General features: G+C 44.8%; 1 protein-coding gene across 3 annotated transcripts in view; it reads left to right on the top strand.

Moving 5' to 3' along the window:
- si:ch211-1e14.1 (UPF0606 protein KIAA1549) overlaps positions 1 to 18,338 on the top strand; it is a 91,506-nt gene that overhangs the window by 61,659 nt on the left and 11,509 nt on the right. For 2 of the 3 annotated variants that reach the window (XM_036977756.1, XM_036977764.1), the window contains exons 12-18: positions 7,748 to 7,974; positions 10,617 to 10,759; positions 12,174 to 12,394; positions 13,007 to 13,242; positions 13,968 to 14,112; positions 14,486 to 14,806; positions 18,058 to 18,110. In XM_036977756.1, the coding sequence (XP_036833651.1) occupies positions 7,748 to 7,974; positions 10,617 to 10,759; positions 12,174 to 12,394; positions 13,007 to 13,242; positions 13,968 to 14,112; positions 14,486 to 14,806; positions 18,058 to 18,110 (1,346 nt within the window). The remainder of the gene's footprint in view (positions 1 to 7,747; positions 7,975 to 10,616; positions 10,760 to 12,173; positions 12,395 to 13,006; positions 13,243 to 13,967; positions 14,113 to 14,485; positions 14,807 to 18,057; positions 18,111 to 18,338) is intronic. The other variant, XM_036977762.1, reaches the window with a different exon arrangement.

Raw genomic sequence — 18,338 nt, forward strand, 5'->3', positions numbered from 1 at the left:
AAACAAGGGTTTCTGTACCAAATATTAAGTTCTGCTTTTCTGATGTATCAAATACTTGTTATGCAATAAAATACAAATTAATTACTTAAAAATCATGTGATTTACTGGATTTTTGTTTTAGATTCCGTCTCTCACAGTTGAAGTGTACCTATGATAAAAATTCCAGACCTCTACATGCTTTGTAAGTAGGAAAACCTGCAAAATCGTCAGTGTATCAAATACTTGTTCTCCCCACTGTGTATATACATCCATCTGCAGCATCTCTGTGCGTAGTACATTGTACTTTTAGTTATCTCTGATACTGACAGCTATTTTTCCTCCTCTACCTTCACACACAGCATAGAGAGTGATGTGTTATCAGCCAGTCGACACCTCTGTGTCTCCACTGCTTGTGTTATACGGTTATCGCCCCTCTAAAGGACATATCTATATCTAGGTCTCTATATCTCCCTGGCAGTGCACTCCTCTAAACCACTTCTGTTTCTCCATGTCTGTATGAGACACTACTTCCTTGTTATGATTGGAGGGCTGTAGTTCTCGCCATATAGAGTGGTTGTGGTAGTCTCAGGCTGGGTCTCTGGGGCGAATCCTACAACTTAAGTAGAATTGTTTTGGTGTCAATTGGAGACTAAGTGAAAATGTGACTTAAGTGGGAGTTTTGCCCTTGTGCTGATAGTACTACTACTCTATACTCCCATATAGTTTAGCCTATCTCCCTCCCCTGTTGTCCAGTGATCCAGTGTATTCATGGAAAGGATCACAGGTTCCCTATGTGGCAGCATCCCATGCATTAGAGAGGATCACAAGCTCCCTATGTGGCAGGCAAGCCCGACAGTAATTGGCTCTCACTGCTGTAAGGCACAGCGGCTGTGTTCTTGCCCATGGCTGCCCCTGCTGTACTGCAGCTCTACACAGCTCTGCAAGATCCCCCTGGCTGACAGTAACACACTCACACACATGCGCACACTCACATATACGCATGCACGCGCTCACACAGACACCCTGCATAATACACACTCATTGCTATCCAGACAGTTAGGATCTGCTCTGCCTACTGCTGCTGCTGCTGGGGGCTGTCTAATCTCTATCCTCACACACACACACACACACACACACACACATTGATGATCAGACACATCTATCGTTCCCTACCTCTGCCCAACACCTCTATCATCCATCATCACATAACACATCCCCTCTTTCCACTTCTATTTCTCTTTCCTGTTTCTGTTCAGTCCACTCAATCACCGTTCAGGGGATCATCGTTCAGGGAATCACCATTCAGGGAATCATCGTTCAGGGAATCAAGGTCTCCTCTTTCAATCAAGAGGCAAATAACCTTTAGTGAGAGTGAGGAGGAAGAGGATGAGGAAGAAGAAGAAGAGGAGGAGGAAGAAGAAGAGGAGGAGGAGGAGGAAGATGAGAAAAAGGGGAAGGTACAAAGTAGAAGCAAGTAGTTTGTAGAAGACCCTGAAGAAAATGGGTTGTGTAGTGTGTAGTGGACTTGGATCCATTGGTTGTTGTGAGCAGAGGATGGTAGCATATTGTCCCTGTACTAAAGGGGCAATGAAGTCCCATGGTAGTGAACACCCAGAGACCTTGTCAACTCATCACATGTATCGATCTCCATCTGCTCAGGGGCCAACGCTTCCTCTTCCCAAGCCAAAACCAAAGCCCACGCAGAAAAGTGAGAGCTATGAGGAGGAAGATAAAAAGGAGAAAGAGAAAACAGTGTTGAAAGGGAAGAAGGCAAAGCAGAAGGTACAATGTACTGTATAAAGGAAGTAGTCCTCTCCTTATTAGACGTGTTGGCCTGTTTCCAGGCCTTAGAGAGCATTTGGTCAGACACACAGAGATGGTAGCTAGTTTGGCGCAGTACTCATGTTTACATATTATAATAAAACAAAGTATTTGTTGATGTTTTTTTTGTCAATGTTTTTGATGCTTATCATCATAGTTGTTGTAGTCTCAGGCCATATATTGGATGGATACCATACTATAATGTACTGTATCAGTCTTTAGTAAGTACTGTAGTTCCCATTAGACTAGGCCGACGTTTCAATATTTTTTTCTCTCTTTTGTTATCTCCCAACTTAGTGAATAGTCTGTGAGTAGAATCAGTAGCATAGCCTAGATCTGTGTGGGGTAGTGATGTTTTTACCTAGATATTCGGTTGGTGACTGTAAGACTGCTTACTGCTTAGCATGCCCGGTTTATCATACTGGAGAGATTTCCCTCTCAAAGACAAAAGCTTAGCGTAACACCCTGTATTATATGCATATTCAACAGCGTTTAAGAAATATATAACCTTCAGCAGGGTTATCTTTTGATCAAGCCATCAATGTCTAGTGATTATTCGTGTCGCAAAAAATGTTCGCTAACGTGTTAGCAATTAGCATGTTTGACATTTCAGTTGAAGTACTACTACTATCAGTTTTTTGATAAGAGGTTTAGCAAAAAAAAATACAGCCCCGTATTATTGGCCATCTTACTCTTTTGTTCTATTACAAGATATATCCATTTCATTGTGTTCAAAAAAGAGACACCAACCTCATATCCGAAGTGTTTTACTAGATCCTAGGCTAACCTTCTAGTAAAAAAAGACTTGCCTGTCAACTTTTCATTACGCAGCCCGCTGCGCCCTCCTGTAGACTCTTAAAAATGGTTCTTCACCCACATCTTCTTTAGTGTTGTAACCAAATAATGTCTCATTATTTGTTTTACAGATGAATCTTATGTTTTGAGAAAGTAGATAACAGTTTAATACTAACATATGAATTAGTATGAAAAAAATAGTTCATTAGAACGTGCGTTGAAGATGTCGTTCCCATAGCAACGATTAAAACATTCCCTAACCAGAAACCGTGGATTGATGGCAGCATTCGCGTGAAACTGAAAGCGCGAACCACTGCTTTTAATCAGGGCAAGGTGTCTGGTAACATGACCGAATACAAACAGTGCAGCTATTCCCTCCGCAAGGCTATCAAACAAGCTAAGCGTCAGTACAGAGACAAAGTAGAATCTCAATTCAACGGCTCAGACACAAGAGGCATGTGGCAGGGTCTACAGTCAATCACGGACTACAGGAAGAAATCCAGCCCAGTCACGGACCAGGATGTCTTGCTCCCAGGCAGACTAAATCACTTTTTTGCCCGCTTTGAGGACAATACAGTGCCACTGACACGGCCTGCAACGAAAACATGCGGTCTCTCCTTCACTGCAGCCGAGGTGAGTAAGACATTTAAACGTGTTAACCCTCGCAAGGCTGCAGGCCCAGACGGCATCCCCAGCCGCGCCCTCAGAGCATGCGCAGACCAGCTGGCCGGTGTGTTTACGGACATATTCAATCAATCCCTATACCAGTCTGCTGTTCCCACATGCTTCAAGAGGGCCACCATTGTTCCTGTTCCCAAGAAAGCTAAGGTAACTGAGCTAAACGACTACCGCCCCGTAGCACTCACTTCAGTCATCATGAAGTGCTTTGAGAGACTAGTCAAGGACCACATCACCTCCACCCTACCTGACACCCTAGACCCACTCCAATTTGCTTACCGCCCAAATAGGTCCACAGACGATGCAATCTCAACCACACTGCACACTGCCCTAACCCATCTGGACAAGAGGAATACCTATGTGAGAATTCTGTTCATTGACTACAGCTCGGCATTCAACACCATAGTACCCTCCAAGCTCGTCATCAAGCTCGAGACCCTGGGTCTCGACCCCGCCCTGTGCAACTGGGTACTGGACTTCCTGACGGGCCGCCCCCAGGTGGTGAGGGTAGGCAACAACATCTCCTCCCCGCTGATCCTCAACACTGGGGCCCCACAAGGGTGCGTTCTGAGCCCTCTCCTGTACTCCCTGTTCACCCACGACTGCGTGGCCACGCACGCCTCCAACTCAATCATCAAGTTTGCGGACGACACAACAGTGGTAGGCTTGATTACCAACAACGACGAGACGGCCTACAGGGAGGAGGTGAGGGCCCTCGGAGTGTGGTGTCAGGAAAATAACCTCACACTCAACGTCAACAAAACTAAGGAGATGATTGTGGACTTCAGGAAACAGCAGAGGGAACACCCCCCTATCCACATCGATGGAACAGTAGTGGAGAGGATAGCAAGTTTTAAGTTCCTCGGCATACACATCACAGACAAACTGAATTGGTCCACTCACACAGACAGCATTGTGAAGAAGGTGCAGCGGCGCCTCTTCAACCTCAGGAGGCTGAAGAAATTTGGCTTGTCACCAAAAGCACTCACAAACTTCTACAGATGCACAATCGAGAGCATCCTGGCGGGCTGTATCACCGCCTGGTACGGCAACTGCTCCGCCCTCAACCGTAAGGCTCTCCAGAGGGTAGTGAGGTCTGCACAACGCATCACCGGGGGCAAACTACCTGCCCTCCAGGACACCTACACCACCCGATGTTACAGAAAGGCCATAAAGATCATCAAGGACATCAACCACCCGAGCCACTGCCTGTTCACCCCGCCATCATCCAGAAGGCGAGGTCAGTACAGGTGCATCAAAGCTGGGACCGAGAGACTGAAAAACAGCTTCTATCTCAAGGCCATCAGACTGTTAAACAGCCACCACTAACATTGAGTGGCTGCTGCCAACACACTGACACTGACTCAACTCCAGCCACTTTAATAATGGGAATTGATGGGAAATGATGTAAATATATCACTAGCCACTTTAAACAATGCTACCTTATATAATGTTACTTACCCTACATTATTCATCTCATATGCATACGTATATACTGTACTCTATATCATCGACTGTATCCTTATGTAATACATGTATCACTAGCCACTTTAACTATGCCACTTTGTTTACATACTCATCTCATATGTATATACTGTACTCGATACCATCTACTGTATCTTGCCTATGCTGCTCTGTACCATCACTCATTCATATATCCTTATGTACATATTCTTTATCCCCTTACACTGTGTACAAGACAGTAGTTTTGGAATTGTTAGTTAGATTACTTGTTGGTTATTACTGCATTGTCGGAACTAGAAGCACAAGCATTTCGCTACACTCGCATTAACATCTGCTAACCATGTGTATGTGACAAATAAAATTTGATTTGATTTGAATCATTTAGGTAAAAACAAGTTGTATATTAAATGGTGTGGTCTGCTGCACATTCGAATTGTACAATATACAGTGTGTCCCACAAAATGTGTGTGTGTGTGTGTATATATATATATATAAAGTTGAATTCGGGAATTTACATACACCTTAGCCAACTACATTTAAACTCAGTTTTTCACAATTCCTGACATTTAATCCTAGTAAAAAGTCCCTATCTTAGGTCAGTTCGGATCACCACTTTTATTTTAAGAATGTGAAATGTCAAAATTATAGTAGAGAGAATGATTTATTTCAGCTTTTATTTCTTTCATCACATTCCCAGTGGGTCAGAAGTTTACATACACTCAATTAGTATTTGGTAGCATTGCCTTTAAATTGTTTAACTTAGGTCAAACATTTCAGGTAGCCTTCCACAAGCTTCCCACAATAAGTTGGGTGAATTTTGGCCCATTCCTCCTGACAGAGCTGGTGTAACTGAGTCAGGTTTGTAGGCCTCCTTGCTTGCACACACTTTTTCAGTTTTTCAGGCTTTGTGATGGCCACTCCAACCCATTTGTGACCAAGCTTTAACTTCCTGACTGATGTCTTGAGATGTTGCTTCAATATATCCACATCATTTTCCTGCCTCATGATGCCATCTATTTTGTGAAGTGCACCAGTCCCTCCTGCAGCAAAGCACTCCCACAACATGATGCTGTACCTTGTACCTTTATTTAACTAGGCAAGTTAGTTAAGAACAAATTCTTATTTTCAAGGACGGCCTAGGAACAGTGGGTTCACTGCCTTGTTCAGGGGCAGAATGACAGATTTTTACCTTGTCAGCTTGGGGATTCGATCTTACAACTTTTCGGTTACTAGTCCAACGCTCTAACCACTAGGTTACCTGCTGCCGTTCTTCGGCTTGCAAGCCTCCCCCTTTTTCCTCCAAACATGATGATGGACATTATGACCAAACAGTTATATTTTTGTTTCATCAGACCAGAGGACATTTCTCCAAAAAGTACCATCTTTGTCCCATGCGGCTGCATGGTCCCATGGTGTTTATACTTGCATACTATTGTTTGTACAGATGAACGTGGTACCTTCAGGCGTTTGGAAATTGCTCCCAAGGATGAACCAGACTTGTGGAGGTCTACAATTTTTTTTCTGAGGTCTTGGCTGATTTCTTTTGATTTTCCCATGTCAAGCGAAGAGGCACTGAGTTTGAAGGTAAGGCTTGAAATACATCCACTGGTATACACCTCCAATTGACTCAAATGATGTCAATCAACCTATCAGAAGCTTCTAAAGCCATGACACAATTTTCTGGAATTTTCCAAGCTGTTTTAAGGCACAGTCAACTTAGTGTATGTAAACTTCTGACCCACTGGAATTGTGATACAGTGAAATAATCTGTCTGTAAACAATTATTGGAAAAATTACTTGTGTCGTGCACACAGTAGATGACCTAACCGACTTGCCAAAACTATAGTTTGTTAACAAGAAATTTGTGACATTTTAATGACTCCAACCTAGGTGTATGTAAACTTCCGACTTCAACTGTACATAGTGGGGATGATAGCCTGGTTGTGCCCTGAGGCAAGGCTGCATGGGCTCTTACTGTGTGAGGGCGTCAACCGTGTGTGTGTGTGTGTGTGATTGTGTGTTCCACTCAGGGCTAAAGGCAGTGTGGTAACTGTAGATCTACACACACTGACCCCTCCGATGTTGAGGAGATATTAGCTAATAACATGCAGAATAGAGAGTGATAGGGAGGAGAGAGGCAGAGCAGCACACAGCTTCCCAGTGGACCCAGTGGTAAACGCAGATCGAGCAAGCCTCTCGTGAAGCCATCCATGTTTCACTCCATCAGAGCAGGACATTTTAGAGAAAGTGGTGTGATCCACCAGAAGAATCAATTCCCATATGTCGATTTAATGTATGCTGTCGAGGGTTATAGTGTGGGACGGTGGCAGTGTCAACCAGTCTCCTCTTTTTCATTCGATATTCTATAAGGAATCCCTGTGACTTGACTGATTTCTTAACACCAGAAACCCATTTACTGCACTAACTTAACACAGCTCAGGTCTCTCTGTCTACTCCTGTGTTGTGAGACAGCCCGTGAGGCTTTAGACTCCAGTGCACGAACCCCCTTGAGGATAGCAGACAGAGAGACAGTCCTGTGTTTACCCCACTTTACTATCCCTCTGTTTTTAATTCATTCATGCCTGTTGTACTCTCCCTGCGCTCTCCCCATCACTCAGTCAGCCCCAGTCACTCACAATTCACTACCCCTCCATCTCTCTGTCGCTTCGCTCGCTCACTTCTCTCTCTCCTGGGGGGAAAGGCAGCCTGCCTGGCCTACTTCTGTCTGTCTGTCCTCCCTCCCGCTGCGGTCGTATATCTGTCTGATGACATCGTCCTTCGACTCTGAAAGCTGCTGGCAAATCGATGACTGATTGTTTTTTATTCTCCCTCTCACCTCCACTCTCAATCTCTCCATTTTCCTTGTTGTTATATATCCTCCTGCTCCTGTTCCTCTCTTCTCTCTTTTATCCCCCTCCTCTCTCCCTCCGCCCTCTGTTTATCTCTTTCTCTCTCCCTCCTCTGTCTCGCCATTCCTCCTCTGTGTGTCCTCTATCCTCCTCCTTGTCAGCTCCAGGCTCCCAGTGTGAAGGGCTTTGACTTTGCCAAGCTGCACCTGGGCCAGCACAGTAAGGATGACATCATGGTAATCCAGGAGGCCGGCGCCCCCGGCCCTCCCCTGCCCAACCTCAGCTCCAAGGAAGCCGCATCAGAGTACGGCGAGGTCCCCACCCCTAAGTCAAAGGGGACCTCCGTCTCCTCCACCAAGGCCTCCCGCAGCGCACGCAGACGAGGAAGGTCAGTAGCCCCCACTGTGTGTGTGTGTGTGTCTGTGTCTGTCTCATTCACCTCAGCATGGAGATTCCAGTAGACAGGTTTTGAAAGATGTTCCATTCACAAAAGCCCATCTTAATCAATTATTAATGCAGTACACTAGACATTTGATGTATTTTGTTTAAGGGGTTTCCTTCTATAGAAATGCCATATAGTCTATATTTTAGAAGGTAATGGTTTGATATATTGTGATTGTTTTTTCTACTTTTTGATGCATTGTTGCTGAGCTTTGTTTTGTGTTTTGGTTTCTACCTTGTGCACATTGAGCGTGGGAAATGCGCTTCACAAATGAAATATTATGATACATAATCCTGGTAGAAAATGTAAAAGCAGTGACATATACAGTGGGGAGAACAAGTATTTGGCACACTGCCGATTTTGCAGGTTTTCCTACTTACAAAGCATGTAGAGGTCTGTAATTTTTTATCATAGGTACACTTCAACTGTGAGAGACGGAATCTAAAACAAGAATCCAGAAAATCACATTGTATGATTTTTAAGTAATTCATTTGCATTTTATTGCATGACATAAGTATTTGATACATCAGAAAAGCAGAACTTAATATTTGGTACAGAAACCGTGGTTTGCAATTACAGAGATCATACGTTTCCTGTAGTTCTTGACCAGGTTTGCACACACTGCAGCAGGGATTTTGGCCCACTCCTCCATACAGACCTTCTCCAGATCCTTCAGGTTTTCGGGGCTGTCGCTGGGGACGTTCAGCTCCCTCCAAAGATCTTCTATTGAGTTCAGGTCTGGAGACTGGCTAGGCCACTCCAGGACCTTGAGATGCTTCTTACGGAGCCACTCCTTAGTTGCCCTGGCTGTGTGTTTCGGGTTGTTGTCATGCTGGAAGACCCAGCCACGACCCATCTTCAATGCTCTTACTAAGGGAAGGATGTTGTTGGCCAAGATCTCGCGATACATAGCCCCATCCATCCTCCCCTCAATACGGTGCAGTCGTTCTGTCCCCTTTGCAGAAAAGCATCCCCAAAGAATGATGTTTCCACCTCCATGCTTCATGGTTGCGATGGTGTTCCTGGGGTTGTACTCATCCTTCTTCTTCCTCCAAACACGGCGAGTGGAGTTGAGAACAAAAAGCTCTATTTTTGTCTCATCAGACCACATGAACTTCTCCCATTCCTCCTCTGGATCATCCAGATGGTCATTGGCAAACTTCAGACGGGCCTGGACATCCACTGGCTTGAACAGGGGGACCTTGCGTGCGCTGCAGGATTTTAATCCATGACGGTGTAGTGTGTTACTAATGGTTTTCTTTGAGACTGTGGTCCCAGCTCTCTTCAGGTCATTGACCAGGTCCTGCCGTGTAGTTCTGGGCTGATCCCTCACCTTCCTCATGATCATTGATGCCCCACGAGGTGAGATCTTGCATGGAGCCCCAGACCGAGGGTGATTGACCGTCATCTTGAACTTCTTCCATTTTCTAATAATTGCGCCAACAGTTGTTGCCTTCTCACCAAGCTGCTTGCCTATTGTCCTGTAGCCCATCCCAGCCTTGCGCAGGTTTACAATTCCACCCTGATGTCCTTACACAGCTTTCTGGTCTTGGCCATTGTGGAGAGGTTGGAGTCTGTTTGATTGAGTGTGTGGACAGGTGTCTTTTATACAGGTAACGAGTTCAAACAGGTGCAGTTAATACAGGTAATGAGTGGAGAACAGGAGGGCTTCTTAAAGAAAAACTAACAGGTCTGTGAGAGCCAGAATTCTTACTGGTTGGTAGGTGATGAAATACTTATGTCATGCAATAAAATGCTAATTAATTACTTAAAAATCATACAATGTGATTTTCTGGATTTTGTTAGATTCCGTCTCTCACAGTTGAAGTGTACCTATGATAAAAATTACAGACCTCTACATGCTTTGTAAGTAGGAAAACCTGCAAAATCAGCAGTGTATCAAATACTTGTTCTCCCCACTGTACTTCCTTTCTGACCTACTGTGGACAGCTCAGTTCATTTTCTGTCCCATGACCCACACAGCAGGGTTAGCAGTTTGTGTAGAGTAGCCTATCCCTGGCCTCCCCACTGCCGAACCGTCACAGCTAAATCAGTGGTGTCAATACGTGATGGTCTATTCTCGTGAGACGGGAGAATGGTCGCTCTGACTGAAAGATAATTTCTCCTCGCTAATTGCTTCAGCTAATAGCAGATCATTTAGGCTTGAATGCAGGAGTGGCAGTCAGCACTCTGAATCTGGTGATGTGTGTGATAGTTTGCTGTCACATTGTCACTAATGTAGGGGATTAGAGCGGTAATGATTGAAAGAGAGGATTGATATTGACATGTCCTTGACTCTGGAGAGCTGCTCTACCAAGTTGGATAGGAACTTAATTATGCTGTCAATGGGAATAATCTAGTGATAGATTATGACAAAAAGCTTTTTTCTTTTGAGAAAAAGCCATTACAAACGAATTTCCCCCTGGAATTGATTAATTAAAAACCACTATTAAAAGCACTGTTGTTTTCATTCTATATAGTATATAGAGCTTCAGAATTGTGTATACGTGTGTAAGCATGTTTGTGTGTGTGCGTGCTCGCGTGTTTGTACGAACATGACAAGTTTGTGTGTGGCTTTCCGGGGACAGGATCTCTCCATCGGACGGGGACTCCATGGTGAGTGCTGGGTCCAGTGATCGTGAGAGGGAGTCAGCCGAGGAGAACCTGAGAGCTATCGCCACGCCAAACGACAGCAAGCAGGCCCGCAAGATCCCCATCAATGTTTTAAATGGCAAGTGTCCATGGCAACATAGAGAGAAGAGGAGGCGGGGCAGGGGAGCAGAGAGGGAGAGAGGAAAAACAAGGGAAATAGAGACTTGGAGGAAGAGAAACAAGCAACTGATAGACAGACCCGGAGTGAAGGAGGAACAGAGAGGGACAGAGAGCAAGAGAAGGGAGAGAGACTGAGTTAGCGTGAAAGCGAGGTAGATAGTATGTCTGACAGTCTGTTGAAAGACCTGTGTAGTACCACTCTGGCCTGGTTGTTGGGTGTGTACACTGTGCAGACAGAGACCGAGACAACGCCAGCCAGGCACAGACTGAACCTGACTCACCACAGAGGAATGGCTCCAGCAGTACGACCTCAAAGCCCTTCCTCTTGCACGCTACAGTACTTACACACACACTGACACACACACACACACACTACCTCTCAGGGCTGCTACTCAACATGCTAAACAGAGGCTCCTTCGCTTCTCTCCACAGTCTAAATAGGCTTGGCTGAGGCCAGGAGACAGGACGTTATCAGCACTGGAATTTCTTCTTCTAAATGACCCTCTGCTGTGGATGGTCAAAGACCTGACATAGCACTCAGAGTAGTGTATACACACCAGTGATGATGTAGTGCAGAGCGATGTCCGACTCCTCCAGTATTTGCTCTAAATGCCCTGGGTCTGCCGCTGACTTAGTCCCGTAGAAATGGTAGGGAGAGACTTTAGCCTATATGGATATGTTTTAAACAGAATTACCTCATCATCTGTTTAACTTGAATCTTTCTGTCCGTTGTTTTCCCGTGACTTCACTTTCTCTGTCTTGTCTGCACTTTCTCTGTCTTGTCTGTTTTGGCTTTCAGGGAAGACTAGAATTGGTAAGAGTTTTGCTTTCTGTCAGTTCAACTTCTCTCGGTGTTGAAGTAGACATGAGGCTTTTGGGACCTGTAGCTGCTGTCTGTGTGACCGTGACGTGACGTCCGTTGTGTCGTGGTTGCTTTGTGTCGTGGTTGCTTTGTGTCGTGGTTGCTTTGTGTCGTGGTTGCTTTGTGTCGTGCTTCTCATCAATCACCACTATTCAGAAGTCAGATGTGTCGTCCCAGAGATGGGGAGCAATGAATTTTCTTGAACAACAGTAGTTTTAACGTTAGCTTTGCCATGAACTTGCCTTTTTCTTGTTGTAGCCCCCCCCCCCAAAAAAAAACAACAACATTAGCTTACATTGGAATACATATATAAACATATCTTGACCATGTTAAAAGTAGTAATCTGATTGAATGCAGTTTCATGCCTGTGTAGTAAGTACACTGTTCAGTGTATCTATTTCAAAGGATCTGCCCCCTGGTGGTGAAAATAGTTGCATGACACCTGTAAGTTCTATCACAAACTTGCCTGGCTGTGATGTTGACCTTAGTCTTCCTCCCTGGTCCCCCTAAGGTCCTCCACCAATGAACGGCCATGATGAGCAGCTGTCGTCGGCCTCCATCTTCGAGCATGTGGACCGCATGTCCCGCTCGGCCGACGACAGCCGCCGCTTGTCCAATAAGATCCAGCTGATCGCCATGCAGCCCATGGCCTTCCCAGCCCGGCGCCACGGTGCCACTGTCAACGGTATCAATGGTAGTGGGCAAGAAACACACAGCATCTTCAACAAGGAGGTGAGACGCTGAACCTCTAGGACCCACTAACACCCTTCCTCAGACACATGTATGCAGGTTACAGTAATGAACAGTAGATTCATGAGTTTATTGATCCTCTCTAGTCTCCCCACTGTCTGGACATCCACAAGGGTTCTTCGGCTGTCCCCGTAGGAGAACCCTTTTTGGTTCCAGGTAGAACCCTTTTTTTGGTTCCAGGTAGAACCCTTTTTTTGGTTCCATGGAACCAAAGAAGGGTTCTACCTGGAACCAAAAAGGCTTATTCAAAGGGTTCTCCAATGGCAGGGGTGTCAAACACATTCCACGGAGGACCTAGACAACCAGGTGAGGGGAGTTCCTTACTAATTAGTGTACAAGGGAGGAGCGAAAACCCACGGACACATGGCCCTGCTTGGAGTGAGTTTGACGCCCGTGTTCTACGGGGACAGCCGAAGAACCCTTTAAGCTTCCAGATAGCACCTTTTTCTCTTAAGAGTGTACAGACAAAAGAGATGTCATCCTCAGTCAGACTCACCTGTATAAATCAAGGTCAGATGAAGTGTGCAGTACGCATAGTAAAGCTGCATCTGGCCAAGTGAGTCACTGCAGTCATGTCTGGCTGTTGTTATTAAGACCCAGGTGGCGTTGAGGCACAAGTCTGAGATCGAGCACCACCGGAACAAGATCCGCCTGCGGGCCAAGAGGAAGGGTCACTATGACTTCCCTGCCATGGACGACCTGGTGGACAACGGTCTGACCACTGACCCCAAGGACCAGGACCACATCTACCACAAGGCCCAGATGCAGATCGACAAGATCCTGGACCCCGACATCCACATGGCCTCGCTGTTCATGGAGCCTAAAAAGAGGTCAGTTATTTGGGGTTTGGGAGGGGTAGGGTGCACACAGTGAGGGGTGTGCATGCGTGGTTGTGCAGTAAATGTACCTGAGCTGCTGTATGTTTCTCATAAAGGATACCACGATTCTGAACTTTTTCTCAAGAGAATGTCATCCAGCTTTTCTTCACTGATGACTGACACAGAAAATTCATTTTTGGAGCTGTACGCCCCCCCAGAAACATCTAGACTAATTTGCTTTGATCACTTTGAACTTGGGAAAAACTTCCAGTGTTTTTTGCAGTCACAATGAGGAAAGTCTCCTACCGGTAGGAGAGTAGTTGAGACATTGGAAAAGTAGAAGGGAGTTTTTAAAAATGCACCTTCAGTTTGCTAACATTTTAGGGAGAAAGATAAAGATGTCTCCATTGAATAAAAAACCCTCACGTTTGATGTCTATTCAGATTGCCGGGCCTCCATTCCATTCCAAACGACCAGTAGATAAGAGTCCAGGCCTAAACCCTTTGATTCTGTCCCTGCGTCGGAAATAGCTCCCTATTTCCTATACAGTGCACTACTTTTGAGTGCAGCTTAACAGTAGTGCACTATATAAAGATTAGTGCCATTTTTAGACCAACTGGTCAAAAATAGTTAACTGTAGGGAATAGGGTGCAATTTCAGTGTGATTGTGGGTGTTTGTTTGCCCTTCCATAATACTGTATGTGCTGCTACTCTGTATTGACATCTCTCTCTCTCTGTGGCAGGGGGAGGCGTTCTCCCAAGCAGAAGAAGAAGCACCAGCTGAACGGCAGCCTGACGGACGCAGACAAGGACCGCCTCATCTCCAACGACAGCGACGGCACCTACAGGAAATACCCTGGGGTCAACAACGTGGCCTATGTGGTGGGTATACCTGTGGAGCATATTGTATACACACACACAATAGAAATCTCAGTCAGAGAGTAAAAGGTGCTTTTATGTTGTCAACGGAGAGGAATGTCTTCTTGGTCGGGGTCCAGATGTAACATACATGAAACATTTCTGTTCCTTTTGGCGTTGTTACAAAAATATAACATAATCACATTTTTGTGATTAAAAAAAGTTAAATAACAATAATCATTTTTCATTTTATGTATCTATTTTTTCCAACTCCAAACTGATCTGAATGAATATTAGAGTCATGATGTGTATAATGACTTTGGCTAATGACCATCTTTCTCCTCCCTTCTTTACATTAGTAATACATGAGTCAAATCTAGTCTCTTATTGTTCCCAGTCGGACCCTGACCAGGCCCCAGAGTCCGGGACCCCCTCCCCCAACGACGACGTCTTCCTGGGCCCCAACTCGCCCCCTCCGGGGCATGCCCCTCCTCCGCCCCCCTACATGCCCCCCCAGCCCTCCATCGAGGAGGCCCGGCAGCAGATGCACTCTCTGCTGGACGATGCCTTTGCCCTGGTCTCCCCCAACTCCCAGGGCAGCACGGCCGGCCTCACCCAAACTGGTGTCAACTCCAACCTCCCCAGCTCCAGCCCCCCACCCCGCGGTGGAACCCGCCCCTGGGGCTCGTCTTACCCAGCACTCAGCCCCTTCTCCTCGGTGAGTCTGTATGGCCTCCCCCTCCACAGCTCTATTGATTCACTAACACCTCTGGGGACTACTGACAGCTCTCCTGCTTGGTCCTTGTCCTGCTACAGACGAGTGCAATTGACACCGAAGGGTGTCTCGTAAGTTTGAGGTTTTTGGGGGGGGATTTCACCGGCTTTCGTAAGCGTGAGGTGCAGCAGTGCACCGTTTTCCTAATGTAATATGGATAACTGTTACATACCTCCTTTACCTCGCCACTCAGGTTTTCACTGTCAGTTTGACTCTCCGCACAGACACACTGCATTTACAACATGTTCCGGTTGAATTAGATCTTCTTAGTTACTAATCAGTGAAGGAAGTCTCCGTCTGTCTCGCCCACCCAGCCCCCTGACCCCTGACCCCTGACCCCACTCAACTCTACATTACTACAGCACATGAGACCTTCATGCAGCTGCACACTACTACAGTGCATTGCGCGAGCCATACGTCTACAGTAATACTGTACATATGTTCCTAACAAACTCCTAAATCTTAGGACATGTGAGCTGCACAGCCCAACCATATGAGACGTAAAGGCTGCTGGAGGTTTGGTATGGTTATTTACCATAAGGCGCAACAAAACACTACAGTTACAGTCCTCTGTTTAACGTGCAATGCAGCAACCCGTTGACTGTGCTTAAAAAAAAGAAAATGACCAGTTCGTAATTGCCCTCAAGGCGGTACCATGCTAATGAATTAAATGATAAGATACTGCATTGTGTTACGTGTGGTTATATGAGATTACTGCTATAGCGTGTGTTCCCGATTACACTGATCATATTAGGAAGATTTATAATATACATTCAAATGTGAGAAAGGAGCTGTTTATCATGAATGATATATATTAGGGAGTATTCAACCTCTTCAAACAAATACCAGCACTATATGTATAATACAATAGTAGTGGATATGCCAGTGCTTTAAATGTACACTGCATTCCTTTCTTAAATATATAACCTTCTGCTGTTCAAAGTTGATTTTAGGACATGTGAGGCAAGAGCAGACCTTAATACATTTGATAAGAGCAAATAAAGGTTAGTCTCTTCAGCTTTCTTTATGAACATTTTCTTTGACCTTTCCTATTTTAGTTTTATAAAGTTCACTCCCAGTCATTTTAAATTCATACAGACGTCTTAGCAGAGTCATAGCTCTGTTGTCTAAAACCAGCCCAATAAAGACAGTTGGCTACCTCAGGTGTAGAGAGAGCTCTAAATTCATCTGTGCTCTCATAAAAGCCATTCTCAGTGCTTGTTCTGGTTCAGTGCATTAATGTGCTCTGAAAGGTCACTTTTAGAGCAGGAAAACAACATCCAGCTGAAACAAGAGAATCCCATAGGCTATTTCTCCATGTCTCCCAGCAAAACACCAAAGCTTAGTGTGCTGTACGATGGTAGACTCTCATGGCGTAATGTAAAATTCAATCAACATACAGTGCCTTGCGAAAGTATTTGGCCCCCTTGAACTTTGCGACCTTTTGCCACATTTCAGGCTTCAAACATAAAGATATAAAACTGTATTTTTTTGTGAAGAATCAACAACAAGTGGGACACAATCATGAAGTGGAACGACATTTATTGGATATTTCAAAATGTTTTAACAAATCAAAAACTGAAAAATTGGGCGTGCATTATTCAGCCCCCTTAAGTTAATACTTTGTAGCGCCACCTTTTGCTGCGATTACAGCTGTAAGTCGCTTGGGGTATGTCTCTATCAGTTTTGCACATCGAGAGACTGAATTTTTTTCCCATTCCTCCTTGCAAAACAGCTCGAGCTCAGTGAGGTTGGATGGAGAGCATTTGTGAACAGCAGTTTTCAGTTCTTTCCACAGATTCTCGATTGGATTCAGGTCTGGACTTTGACTTGGCCATTCTAACACCTGGATATGTTTATTTTTGAACCATTCCATTGTAGATTTTGCTTTATGTTTTGGATCATTGTCTTGTTGGAAGACAAATCTCCGTCCCAGTCTCAGGTCTTTTGCAGACTCCATCAGGTTCTTCCAGAATGGTCCTGTATTTGGCTCCATCCATCTTCCCATCAATTTTAACCATCTTCCCTGTCCCTGCTGAAGAAAAGCAGGCCCAAACCATGATGCTGCCACCACCATGTTTGACAGTGAGGATGGTGTGTTCAGCTGTGTTGCTTTTACGCCAAACATAACGTTTTGCATTGTTGCCAAAAAGTTCAATTTTGGTTTCATCTGATCAGAGCACCTTCTTCCACATGTTTGGTGTGTCTCCCAGGTGGCTTGTGGCAAACTTTAAACAACACTTTTTATGGATATCTTTAAGAAATGGCTTTCTTGCCACTCTTCCATAAAGGCCAGATTTGTGCAATATACGACTGATTGTTGTCCTATGGACAGAGTCTCCCACCTCAGCTGTAGATCTCTGCAGTTCATCCAGAGTGATCATGGGCCTCTTGGCTGCATCTCTGATCAGTCTTCTCCTTGTATGAGCTGAAAGTTTAGAGGGACGGCCAGGTCTTGGTAGATTTGCAGTGGTCTGATACTCCTTCCATTTCAATATTATCGCTTGCACAGTGCTCCTTGGGATGTTTAAAGCTTGGGAAATCTTTTTGTATCCAAATCCGGCTTTAAACTTCTTCACAACGGTATCTCGGACCTGCCTGGTGTGTTCCTTGTTCTTCATGATGCTCTCTGCGCTTTTGACGGACCTCTGAGACTATCAAAGTGCAGGTGCATTTATACGGAGACTTGATTACACACAGGTGGATTGTATTTATCATCATTAGTCATTTAGGTCAACATTGGATCATTCAGAGATCCTCACTGAACTTCTGGAGAGAGTTTGCTGCACTGAAAGTAAAGGGGCTGAATAATTTTGCACGCCCAATTTTTCAGTTTTTGATTTGTTAAAAAAGTTTGAAATATCCAATAAATGTCGTTCCACTTCATGATTGTGTCCCACTTGTTGTTGATTCTTCACAAATACAGTTTTATATCTTTATGTTTGAAGCCTGAAATGTGGCAAAAGGTCGCAAAGTTCAAGGGGGCCGAATACTTTCGCAAGGCACTGTAAATAGCAATATTATGCTCCAGTCTTTTGTGTGTAAAGTGCTTTATCTGGATATATACTGTGTTAGTGGGTGATATCGGTTTTGATTGTACATGATCTGCACGCTTCAGTGAGGTCCCTGTAATCTTTACTTGTCCATCCCAGTGTCTGTGTGTCTTTGTCCTGACAAAATGTCTCTCTCCTCAGAGATACGCTGAGTTAGGAATGTCCCCTCCTTCAGTCCAAGGCTTACTACAGCGGTGAGTAGCTTACCATAGAGATACAATACCTACATCTGAAGTTGGAAGTTTACATACACTTTAACCAAATACATTTAAACTCAGTTTTTCACAATTCCTGAAATTTAATCCAAGTAAAAATTCCCTGTTTTAGGTCAGCTAGGATCACCAATTTATTTTAAGAATGTGATATGTCAGAATAATAGTAGAGAGAATGATTTATTTCCGTTTTTATTTCTTTCATCACAT

This window comes from Oncorhynchus mykiss, chromosome 1 (assembly GCF_013265735.2).
Source record: "Oncorhynchus mykiss isolate Arlee chromosome 1, USDA_OmykA_1.1, whole genome shotgun sequence".
Lineage (NCBI taxonomy): Eukaryota > Metazoa > Chordata > Actinopteri > Salmoniformes > Salmonidae > Oncorhynchus > Oncorhynchus mykiss.